The sequence below is a fragment of the Carettochelys insculpta genome, chromosome 4, assembly GCF_033958435.1.
Source record: "Carettochelys insculpta isolate YL-2023 chromosome 4, ASM3395843v1, whole genome shotgun sequence".
In the NCBI taxonomy this organism is placed as follows: domain Eukaryota; kingdom Metazoa; phylum Chordata; order Testudines; family Carettochelyidae; genus Carettochelys; species Carettochelys insculpta.
In genome coordinates this window covers 114163949-114176267 of record NC_134140.1, presented here as the reverse complement: position 1 = coordinate 114176267, position 12319 = coordinate 114163949, and the positions used below count along the sequence as shown (strand labels likewise).

The 12319-nt window shown below is 42.4% G+C and overlaps 1 protein-coding gene across 2 annotated transcripts in view; it reads left to right on the top strand.

Annotated features, from left to right (window-relative positions):
• Window positions 1-3486, top strand: part of MTTP (microsomal triglyceride transfer protein) — a 38726-nt gene extending 35240 nt beyond the window's left edge. Inside the window, exons 17-18 of one of the 2 annotated variants that reach the window (XM_074993532.1) lie at window positions 641-811; window positions 1343-3486. In XM_074993532.1, coding sequence (XP_074849633.1) covers window positions 641-811; window positions 1343-1511 — 340 coding nt within the window. In that variant the 3' untranslated portion in view covers window positions 1512-3486. Of the gene's footprint in view, window positions 1-640; window positions 812-1342 lie in introns of those variants that run through there. The other variant, XR_012645461.1, reaches the window with a different exon arrangement.
• Window positions 3487-12319: the final 8833 nt, after the last annotated feature.

The following is a 12319-nucleotide window of genomic DNA, read 5'->3' as shown; positions in this document are numbered from 1 at the left end:
AGCCACGGCTCACACGCCAGTACTTCAAAGTGCCGGGGCAACTTCGCAGTCCCTTTACTCCTCAAAATTTTGGGTAGCCCTTAATGTTGGGTAAAAAGTACACTTTTTGAAACATACGACTTCTACCACTGGAACTGGCTGCAAAAGCCTGGTGTGTAGTATGCTGTTATATCCAGAGTCAGTTTCTCAAAGAGCCTCAGTTAGTTATCTACCCAAGTAAAAGAGATGTAAAATACTTCGATGTGCTGGCGGGTAAGCCACAGCTGGACGCAAACTGGTACTTTGAAGTTTAAAAACTTAAAAGTTTAAAACTTCAAAGTTGCCGCGGGGGGCGGAATTTGCTTAATGAAGTGCTGCATATGCAGCGCAGCACTTCATTAGTAAACTCCCAACACCTTACTTCCCCCCATCCTTCCTTCGTAGGAGGGTGGTAGTGTAGACAAGCCCTAATAGTTCTTTCCTCCTCTTGGCATGTGTTCGTGTGCACAATTGCTGGTGCCATCTGCAGCTCCCTAGACACACTTACACAAGAACAAACTCCAAGAGAAGAGTTATTACTCTGCTCAAGTGTTAGGACTATTTGCAGTTTAACCCTCTGTTTCTGTTAATAATAAATTCTAATGTCTGAATTTACCTGTAGGGGAGCCATGGTGGTAGTTGGTAACATCACAGTGGATTCCTTCTTTGTGAAAGCTGGTATGGAAACCAGTTTTGAAGTAGAGGCAACACTAAACTTCATCTCCACAGTAAAGTTTTCAGAATATCCATTTTTAGTTTGCATGCAGATGGACAAAACAGAATCTCCATTCAGGTAAGACACAAAAACACTGTGGGAAATTTCCCATTAACCACTGGGGGACTTCAGAACTTTCCCCCCTCCATATGTTTGATGTTCACAAACATGAGGGATAAAAAACAGAGACTAGATTTTAGCACAGTACCAAGTCAGTGCTGGGCAAGATCACTCCCAAATACAAATTTAAGTATATACTGCATTGCCATGGGAAAAGCCTAGATTTCCTTTTCTGCCAAGAATTGAGAATGGTCTAGTGACAGCCTTCTCCGTCCCTGTGAGAAAGGTTTCCATTGAGTGCTTCTTGGCCAGAGGGTAATGGGTATAACGATGGGCCCAACAGATGGGAATTTCCTAAAGCTCTCCCATAAAACCCATCGCTCTGAAAACATGGTATTAGTTGTCCTGATAAATGTGTATGCTGATTTTATTATATATATATATATATATATATATATATATATATATAAAATAAATTCCTAAATTCAGAGCGAGGGTGCAGATTTTATATGTTTGGCTATAGTACAGAACAATGTTGTGTCTTTGCAGGCAGTACGTGACTAAATATGAAAGCCTGCCATCTGGCAAACAGTACACCTCTCGGAAAGGAAAAGTCAAACTGCTGGCCAGTTCTGAGTACCCGCTCCATCAAGAGAACTCCAACATGTGCAGGAGGGTTTTCAGCACTCAGTCTGACTCCTCTGACAGCTGGTTTTGAAAGGGGCACCTGTTCTTTCATTTTACTGAAGCCCCGGCTCCTGGAGTGACTTAGGCGTGTATGTACTGCACTAGCTCAGTGCCTGATCCTGGACTGTTGAAATCAATGGGAGCTTTGGCATTGACTACCAACAGGCCCAGGATCAAATGCTTAGTATGTGCACAGTGTTTACATATTTACATGTATTTAAGACTTTTGTAAAAAGCTAAGAAAAAACAAAAAATAAACCCATTTGGGGCAGTGTATACACTCCCCTTGGGAGATACCATTTGCAATTTTTTTCAAAAGCAGAAAGACATTCCTTTTTTTCTCAAAGTTGGACTAGAGAAGCCCACGCTTCTGATTTGCATTCAGAACAACTATGCTGAAAGTAGAATGATAATTTACACATACATTTAGAGGCAGTCATTTCTTAAAACAAACAAACAAAAACTAACCCATTCTCATTCAAATAAACAGCATCACCATTCAAAGGCCATTAATTCTTGGTCACTCACTGCCACCTGTTTGCTTAATCAAAAGCAGGGTGTATTTTTATAATTTCTTTAGCGCATCAGTCTCAGAAGTATTATCTATCTTTTTGTGGAGTGCTATGGTTAGATATGTTTGATTAAAAATTTAGGATGAAATTTTCAAGAGCGCCCTACGTTGGCGTACCTTCTCCCACAGACATGAATTGAAGAATGCCTGCTGACTTCAGTGGAAGCAAAAGTTAAGCCATTGTGGACCACGTTTCAAGATTCCACTCTGCAACTTCATGTAACTACCTGCTTTGAAGTCTGTACATTTCTAGAGATGAGTGCTCACTGGAGCATCAGAGTGAAATATGTTTAGCTTTCAAGTCTTTAAAGTGAGTTGTGAATGCACCACCCAGTACGGTGGTGTGCAAATACTGGCCCATGGGCCAAATCCAGTTCACCAGGCTCAGCCCTTGGCAGGCCTTCACTGCTGTATTTACCTACAGGTCTAGAAATACAGGCAATTGCAGCTCTCAATGGACATGGATCGCCAATCCCAGCCAGCGTCCTGGGCCCCGATGCTTCTTACAGCTCCCACTGGCCAGGAACAGCAATCTGTGGCCAACAGAAGCTGCAAGCGGAGATGCAGGTAAATACAGCAGTGGTAACCCTGGCGAACCACTGCTGCCTTACTGCCTGCCCCCGATCCAGCAGATCGTGTAAGGAGAGAGAGAAAAAATCTAGCATTCCACTCCACAGGAGATTACTCATTTAGATCAAAAGAGGAGCCTAAGTTATTACTTACACAAGGTGGCTACAAAAGAAAACAGTATTAGTTAGAGCAGTAAGGATTGTTTGTGTAAATAAGGACAAAAAGAATCAGGAACATATCTGGCTGAAAGTAATACTGTATTTGTTACTCACTAACTCATTGCAGTTGTGAGGATGGACAGTAAACCCTTGATTTAATGCAGTAATGCAGGGAAGGGGTGTCTGTTAATGCCGAAAGTCCGTTAAATCTGCATCTGCAGGACTGGAGGCCCCAGCTGTGGCAGTGGCCCCATCCACTCCGGCGGCCCCAGTGAGTTGCCGACATTTATTTGAGGGGGGCTGGCAGACAGCATCTGTTATTTCTGAACTCTGTTAAATCAGGGTCCACTCAATCGAGGTTGACTGTAATAAATGAAGAAGCAAATATGTCCCATCATAGAACATGTTACTTTTCCAGTGTCAATTCCTCAAGTGATCCATATTATTACAATTCCATAATACAGGCTGTCTATTGTTAAGTACTGGGCTTAAATAACCCAGGGTAAGTTGCAGTTCAGAAAATGAAATCAGGCATGTAAAGCCCCGAACTGCTTGTCTGGTCTATGCAAACCAATAATGTTCCTTTTAGGATTATCAGCAGATAATCAGCAGGCTGTTTACTGTATTTTCCAAATACACCATTCATTCTATCACACATTTCTTGCCTAAAAATAAAATGGGGCAAAATAAAACAAAACAAAAACTTACTTATCCTCCAGTTTTTTGTCTTTTATTTTGTGGTTTGGTCAGTTTTAGTCCCTAAGAGGTGGTAACGAGGGGACGCTCACCTCTTGAGTTTCTTCTGCTGTCGTTGCATGTAGTACTGCAGGCTTCCAAACAAGCTTAGCTGGTGTTCATACCACTTTGCCAGTGGTGGAACCTAGGCCTGCCCACTACTTTTGATCACAACTTAGGGACCCTATAAACAGCAGCTACGTACCACTCACTTCAATTCCTTATTACTACTTTCCTGGAACTCTTCCCACTGGCCCTTATTTTCATCCCTCACCACAGGGTTCATGTTTTAGAACATGGATTCCCAAACTGGGGGGTGTGAAGGAATTCCAGTGGGGCATGAAGCAACCCAGCCCCCGTCATTATCGCCCCCCACCCCAAGAAAGATGCGGTCTTTGCTGCCGATTCTCAGCCCCTGCCATTTCACTGGGGTGACCCAGTGCAGCCACTATAAAAAGCAGGCAGCTGGCAAAGACCCACGTGGAACTAGCTGCCTTCTGCAAATGACAGTGGGTGTGGGTTTGGCAGGGAGGAGGAAGGGGATGGGGTTAGACATGGGGGTGGGGGTGCCTGGCTTTGTAGGAGGGCAAGGGAAGGGCTTGGGTGGGCGGCTTGCAGGGCTTGGGCAGCCGGCCAGCTTGCGGGACTCATGGAACTCAGGCAGCTGGCCCGGGCAAAGCAGGGCTTGGGTGAATGGCCCCGGCAGCATGGGGTTTGGGCGGCTTGGGCTGGTGGTTGCCTAGCCCCAGCAGCGTGCGGCTCAGGTGGCTGGCCCCAGCAGCATACTCAGGATGGAGGGTGTGCAGCTGGCCCTGGCAGTGTGGGGCTTAGGTGGGTGGCTTGGGCAGCTGGCCTGGTCTGCTCTGGAGGCTGGCATGGGGCTCAGGCAGTTGGCCAGCTGGTACTACACCAGGCAACCACAAGGGGCCAAGAAAAATTATTTGTGCTTATTTTTAATTTTAAATAATATTTTTATATCAAATTTTTGTCTTTATTTCAAATTATGAATTGAGTACTTGTTAAAGGGGTTGGATGATGATAAATAAGAGGTGGGGGGCATGAGGGTTTCTTAAAACTCGAAAGGGGGGCATGGTGCCAAAAGTTTGGGAACCCCTGTTTTAGATCCTCAGTACAAAACTTGGGTTATTCTTCAAGCTCATTTGGCCAAAGAGGAGCACCATTCCCCCTCCAATCCCCGCAGCCAGGAACAGATAGCTCTGCAGCTCCTTTTATCTCAGCCTGTAAGCATTGATTGATTGCTTCCACAAGGCCTCTCTAGGGAGACCTGGAGGACCCACCTTCGCTGCTCCTTTCCTGGGATAGGGTGTAGTAGGACCCTGGAGCCTTCAGCAGGGATCCACAACGTCCAAATGCATCCCATTCCTGGAATGCATTCTGCACTTTCATCTGTAGCCATAGTCTCTCCCTGCAGTAGAACTGGTGAGGTTCTGTGATGCAAAGAGAAGAAGGGTTAGAGATGGGCAGATAAAAAATGTACACTCTATGCACAGAGCTCAACTCTGCACCTAAGAAATAATCCAGCCAAAATCCTCTTTCATACCCTGTTGTAGCACAGAAGCCCTTTGTGCCCCTTGCACAGCCAGAGAATTCACTGCACCCTATTCTGAGGATAGGGAAATCACCTGTCCAGTGAATGCCAAAAGCCTGTCTTCATTCCTTATTGGCAAATACATGATAAGGCTTACGTTGTGATGTCACAGTTACAGCAATATTGTCACACTGGAAACACAGAGATACAACTTCCCACGAGGATTCGAACAGAAAGAAAAGGTAGTCCGTGAATGTGAACAATCTTCAACACCCACAGGAGACATCCTGAGGGGAAAAAAAAAACCACTAGCAAAATCAATTACAATTTGTATAAATATTTTTTTTTCCCAGTATGCAAACATCAACTGGAACCTGACTTGAGCTGAGTTCAGTTTGAATAGATGCCAATCACATTCCTGGGCTACATACCGAATATCTGAGGAAAATTTTTTTAAAAACTTTGAGTAAAGTCAGATTTGGGAGGAAAAAAAAAGCAATTCACAGGTATTCATAACAAGGGTAGGACCAGCTTCCATTATACAGCCGTGTTTTAGTTCCATTACATCTTGGCTTGGAAAACTGGTTGGTTTGAAAATTGACAGTTACTCTGAAGGCCAAGAAGGTGGAGCCTGGAAACTATTTTGCATATTCGTACGTAAGTTTGTGGCAGTGCTGGAAACACAGACCTTATCTCTGGCGTGGCAGACTCATCCCGAATCAACTAAATCACAATACCTTTTATGCCAGTTTCCAACCTTTTTTTCATGTGCAGACACATATACATTTTTGAATATATGTTTAGAGCTCTTTGAAAATTTTAGCCATTAAGTCTGGAACCCCAGGGGTCTGCAAACTACAGGTTGAAAACCAGTTGTCCAATTGGGATACAGTTTTAAGATAAATTCACTTTTGCAAAGTGGTCAGCGATCCAGAGGTGAAAATGCTCTAAGTACAGACTGTGGCCAGTAATTTTGCCAGCTTTCTTGGACTATGAGACGGCTTCAAGGTCACAGTCACGTGCATCCCATCTTTCTCTCCTGCAGCTCCCTACCAATAAGGCTCTAAACACATCCTTCTCCCCAGACATTCCTTCTCTCCCCTTCCAGATCTCCTGCTCCCCACACACCCAGTGCTTGCCTAATCTGCCTCCAAGCTTAGCTTCCTTCTCAAGACTCACTCCGAGCCTGTGTCCTCCTCCCACCTCTAGTGTCTCCTCTATGACTGTGTCCCACCCACAACTCCCTTCCCCCAATGTAGCTTTCTAAGCCTGGATCCTCCTCCTAAGGATGCCACTCAGTTGTGTCTCCCCACAAGTCCCCTCTCCCAGGGATCCCCTGAAGTCCTGGTCCCCCAACTCAGAACATCTCTTGAGGCTATGTCTTTCCCCAGCTCCTGCTTCCCACATAGCTCCCCTCCCCTAATACCTTCTAGAGCATGGATTCCCACCCTGAAATACCCCAGCTACACAAAAGCTAGTTATTAAGTAGGAATATTGTGCGTCCACAAGATCCCCACCACAGTACATTCACAGTCCACCGTCCCCCATAGGCTACGCTTCCACTTCCCCTATCATGCCAGGCCCTCCTTCATAGAAGACGAGGAACTGCTGCTAAGGCTCAGGGTCTTCTCCAAAATCAGCAGGAACAGAATGACCCCAGTGGGCAAGAGGTTGTAGCTGCCTCTTTACCCAGCTGACAAGTTGGAGACAGTTGTGAGCTGCACTAAGCAATAGCCTCTGACTGCTCCCTCTTGCTGTCCCCTCCAACAGGGGCTGAAAACTGGCTGTAGAAGTGCAGTGTCATTTCCTCCACAAGCTCAAAGTTGGAGTGGAAATGGCCCATGTCAGTCCCTTAAAATTACACCTCTGACTGTGACCTAGTACAGCGGGTTCTCAACTGGGTATCACAACCCTTCCTACCCCTCCAGAAGCAAAGGCAACCAGACATGGACCTTCGAAAATCTCAGAACACTAAAAGGAGTATCAGTATGGGAAAGGTTGAGGACCTAGTGTATTAGGTGTTAGTGGCAGCACCACATAAGGGAGCTCTGACACTTAAGTTGCTGTATTTTTTAGCACTTTAAACAAGGAGTCAGAATGTAATTTGAATGTGCATGCATGACTAACTTAGCTACCCAGTGAAACCGCATATCTTGGCAGGTGTGTATGAAGGACACAGAGCTCTGTAAGAGCAAATATTAGTGCTTCCTGTGCAGCTTTCTTCTTGAAGTTAATTATCTGGTGAATCATCCAACCAATTTATTTAAACTCAACAACACTGGGCCTTTATGTTTTACCAAAAAAAAAAATTAAAATAAAAAAACCCTCCCCCTATATACTCCCAAACATAAATTTGCAGCTTCATGATCTGATTAGATTGCTAAATGATTATACCAAGTTACCTATCATGTAATTTATAAAACCTAAACAATTAAATGGAAATAAATTAAAAAGATACATACATACATAAATGATGCAGCTTAAGCAACCTCAAATGCAAATCCACACAGGACATACATCAAATCAGTGACATTATTATTATACATTTTTCCTTTTAAATCATTTCTTCAGCATTCCTCAAGAAACATTCATAATAAAATGTTAATTGCAAAAAATTGTCTTGTCAGTTGATAAATATCTTAACTGATATAGTTCTTAAATTTACAGTATCCCTACTGGAAAATATTTAGATGCCACTATAAAGATAACAACATATTAAAATCAGCAGAATCCAAGTTAAGACTGTTATGTACTGATGAGAAACATTTGTCTTTTATAAGAATAATGCCATGGAGAGTATAAGTTTTAGGCATCTTTTAAGTATTTTCCGGGTTTTTCATGTCTCAGTTTTGTAAATTGTATGTCATGTAATTAAAGCTGTTGTATTAACAACCTTAATTGTTTTAGATAACAATTTTATTTCAATGTCTTATTATTACTATTTAGTATTTGTATGCAATATGGTAGCTATGGTAGTCACAGGCCTGGAGAAGAGCTCAGTGTAAGCTCAAAAACTTGTCTCAGCAACAGAAGTTGGTCCAAGAAAAGCTATTACCTCTCCCACATTGCCTATTATTTGTATATTGCAGCACTGACTGGTCAAAATTAAATTCAGAGCACAAGCGTGCTGTATTTACACACATGCACAAAGAGAGTTCCCTCACTGAAGATCTTATAATTTAGGTAGACAGGACAAAGAGAAGAGAAACATTACCTCCAGTTATAGAGGGAGAAGAGAGAAATTAAGACCCACCTGCTCCATAGTGTGACATGCACAGGCAACAGCACCACCCTCTTAGTGCACCACTGAATTCTCAATGCGAGACAGGAGCCTCAAGTATTCAAGGCTGTATAGGATGTCTGTGGCACAGCAGGGATTTGAATACAGTTTGTTCTGTGTCCCAGACCACTGCCTAAACTACATGACCAACCTCCCTCTTAAAATTTGTAACATAAAGCTGCTAAGAACTTTTCCCATACCCAGAGCTGGAGGCTACACAGACTTGTAGGACTGTGTGCCTTGTATGGAATGTAGCATAAAACATGCCCTCTTTAAGAAAGTAGTACCACTATTATGAACGTTTTACAATTGTACAGGATCACATTGTTGCCACACAGCTGGAGAGCACGTACCCCAAAACACAGTAAGTTTGTCTTAAGAACATGCACATTTGCTTACTATGTAAATCAGTCCCGCTAAGACAATCTCATGATTGTTTTTAATTACTTCTCAGGCATTAGTACAGCCAGAGAAAGTCTCTGAAGCTGCATTATTCAAAAGGCTTTAGCGAGTTTGAGAGAGTCTCTAGAAATTAAATCAAATGGAGCTGTCAGCAAATGAAAACCTCTGAGGCAATGTTACTCAGAAGCGATAAATGTCCTAATGGACACTACATGGTATCACTCCAGTGCACTTATTTCTGAAGATATTTTACCCGAACAGCTGGACATAATGGGAATTCCTAAAGGGTTTTAGTCCAACAGCTGGGTAATAGAAGGTAATGGATTACTTGCACTGACTCCATAGTTACAGAAACAACAAAACTGACAATCTTCTAAAAATAAGGTGAAAGTAATACACTGCCTAAGCCAGTATTTGAAACAAAAACATACTTAGTTACAATCAAAGCAAACATTTTCCATATTTAACAATAAGTTGAGGCTAGAAGTTTAATGCTTATTTTTATTAAGTCTTTGAAGTAGTTAGAAATCATCATTTTTCCAAATGACAAAACATGGAAGTTAAATAATACATTAGTTCCTCTATCCAGAGCTATAGGCATGAAGTATCAAATCCTATTAAGGAAAGTCCACACAAGAGTCCACTATAAACACAGCTGGGTCAGGAGTTAAAAAAAACCCTGTGATTAAACAATAGAATTTTTTTAAAAACCATGTGTTTAAAATTCTAGTCTATTTTTAAAAGTTATTTATCATATAAACACAAACACCGTGATAAAAGCTTTTCACTCCAGGCCTGAGAGTACCTTCATGTACAGTGGGGGAAGCGGGGGGAAACAAAACAAAAAGCCTAACTCAATTAGCTTGACTGGCACAGTTTCTCTAAAAGGGAAACTCTACATTACACGAAATGAGCATTTGAAAGGCGATGTATAACATTTTTCAAGGAAAAATATCTACTGGGGGCAGCAAGAGGGTAACTCTGCATTTAGGACTCTGCCTCATGTGACCATATTCTCCACTGATATAAATTAGCATAGCTTCATTGATCGGATTTCACTGGGACAGATCTTCAAGTGGTATAAAATTGCACAGCTCTACTGATGTCAATAAACTATGCCAATTAACCCTAGCTGAGTGGCTGGCCCAGGAGGATAAATCCTGGAATTTCCCTGGCAGTGTCGATTGGAAATGTCATGCTGTGAATGCTTATTTGAAACAAGAGGGCAGTCAAGCAATGGTTAAAGCCTTGGGACAGGGCTCAAAACTTGTGTGTTCTATTCCTGGAACTTGAATTGACGTGCTGTGTATGGCTTTCATATATGCAATAACTGTTTCTTAGCTTTCAAAACTGCAATTGATTTAACAGTTGCCAACCTGAAATCTGAGACATTTAGAGTCTGATTTTCAGTGGTGCTGAAAGACTGCAACTTCTATGGAAATCAGTTGAAGTTGCAAGTGATCATCACCTCTGTGGGGAGCAGGAGGAAAAATACCATCAGGGCTTAGGTACAGCAAGTTGGCCACCAAGAGCTAGCTGACTTTTTATTTAAAAATGTAATTTTACTTAGCTCAGTAAGGGACAAACAGTACCATTATTTGCATCCATGAAACCTCAAAAGACCTTAGTTTTCGGAGGGGAGGTGAATTCAGAGAGGCTGAACCGATATAAATGAGGGCAGAATTTAAACATCAGTCTCCCAAAAATTCTAATGTACTCCCTCCACCCGAAAGTCTCTCTTCTTTATAATTCTACATCTTTCTCCTCACATAGGACAGTTGACATTGCTTTAGCTCATTCTGCAGTTAGCAAGACTACTGAAATGCCTTTTCAAAGACCATGTTTTCTATGAAAATCAGCTATCCAGAAGCACCAAAACTACTCTGCCATGCCAGAGAGGTGATATCTCCTCCCTCCTACATGGCTTCACTTCTGAAGTTTTACTTCTCATAGGCTGTGTCTACATTTACTCAAAACTTCAAAATGGCCATGTTAATGGACAAATTGAAGAATACTAACGAGGGGCTGAAATGCATATTCAGCACCTCATTAGCATGCTGCTGGCCGTGGTACTTTGAAAGTGCCGCAGCTCACTCGCCCACAGCTCGTCGCCAACGTCAAAATCCCCTTATTAAGGACCTAGGAATAAGGGGATTTCGATGTTGGCGGGGTCCTTTCGAAAAGGACCCCCGTGTACACGAGCTGCATGGGAGCAAGTTGTGGTACCTTCGAAGTGCAGCAGCCGGCAGCATGCTAATGAGGTGCTGAATATGCATTTTAGCGTCTCATTGGTATTCTTCGATTCGGCCATTAGCACGGTCATTTCAAAGTTTTGAGTAAGAGTAGATGTAGCCATAATTCCAAACAAAGCAGACTTCATTTCAAAGGAAAAACTATGCAATTACTTGCGAGTGAATGAATTTAGGCAGCTCAAGAATTATGTATTGTAGTTCAAATCCAATTTTTTAAAAATAATTTTTTCAAATAACCTTTTCCTTCTAATAGGTCCTTTTTATAGATCAGCCATAAAGTCTGTTAATCTATCACTCCTTCACCAACACTAAATTTACTTGTATAATATTAAAAGATATTGCAAAAATTTTGTATATTTGTTTGCCTAATAACATTGTTTAGAGTAGCAATGAAGGGTCCTGTGGCACCTTATAGACTAACAGAAAAGTTTTGAGCATGAGCTTTCGTGAGCACAGACTCACTTCATCAGATGCATCTGATGAAGTGAGTCTGTGCTCACGAAAGCTCATGCTCAAAACTTTTCTGTTAGTCTATAAGGTGCCACAGGACCCTTCATTGCTGTTACAGATCCAGACTAACACGGCTACCCCTCTGATAATTGTTTAGAGTAGTCACTGGAGTCCTCTTTAACTGATCATTTAAAATTAATCAGTAGTAAACAGTTTCATTATGACTGATTCATTATGATGGATGGGAATGGGGCTAACATTATTACTTTTATAATGATTGTGTACGCAGTGCCAAAAACAGTGCAAGTAAAATGATAAATGCCCCTTTCACAAAGAGCTGACTGTATAAATGTTCACTTCTGTTCTCACAGACAGGAGTGTAAAAAACAGGAGTCAGACAGTGTAAATCAATGGTGTCAGAGGTGTAAAAATAACATGAACACAGAAAAGCCGTCAGTTAACACAAGGGTGGACAAATGCCAGCCCATGGACCAGATCCAGCCTGCCAGGGTTAAGCTTCTATATTTACATGTGCCTCCACAGGTATTGGCAAATCACAGATCTCATTGACCACAGATTGCTGTTTGCGGACCATGAAAATGGTGGGAAGCAGCGTCCTGGTCTGTGCCACTTCCCGCTACTCCAGTTGGCCATGAAGGGTGATCCACACCCATAGAGAGCTGTGATCACCTGATAACCGTGGAGACATAAGTAAATATAACCCTGGCAGGCTGCTGCTTGTTTATTCCCACCCCTGAGTTAAAGGTGCTTAACCTGGGGGTTAGCAACAGGGCCAGATGGTGTTCCAACCACCCCCTTTTCCTGTATGGCTGGTTAGGAACAGGATCACTAATCCTTTTCCCTGTGATATA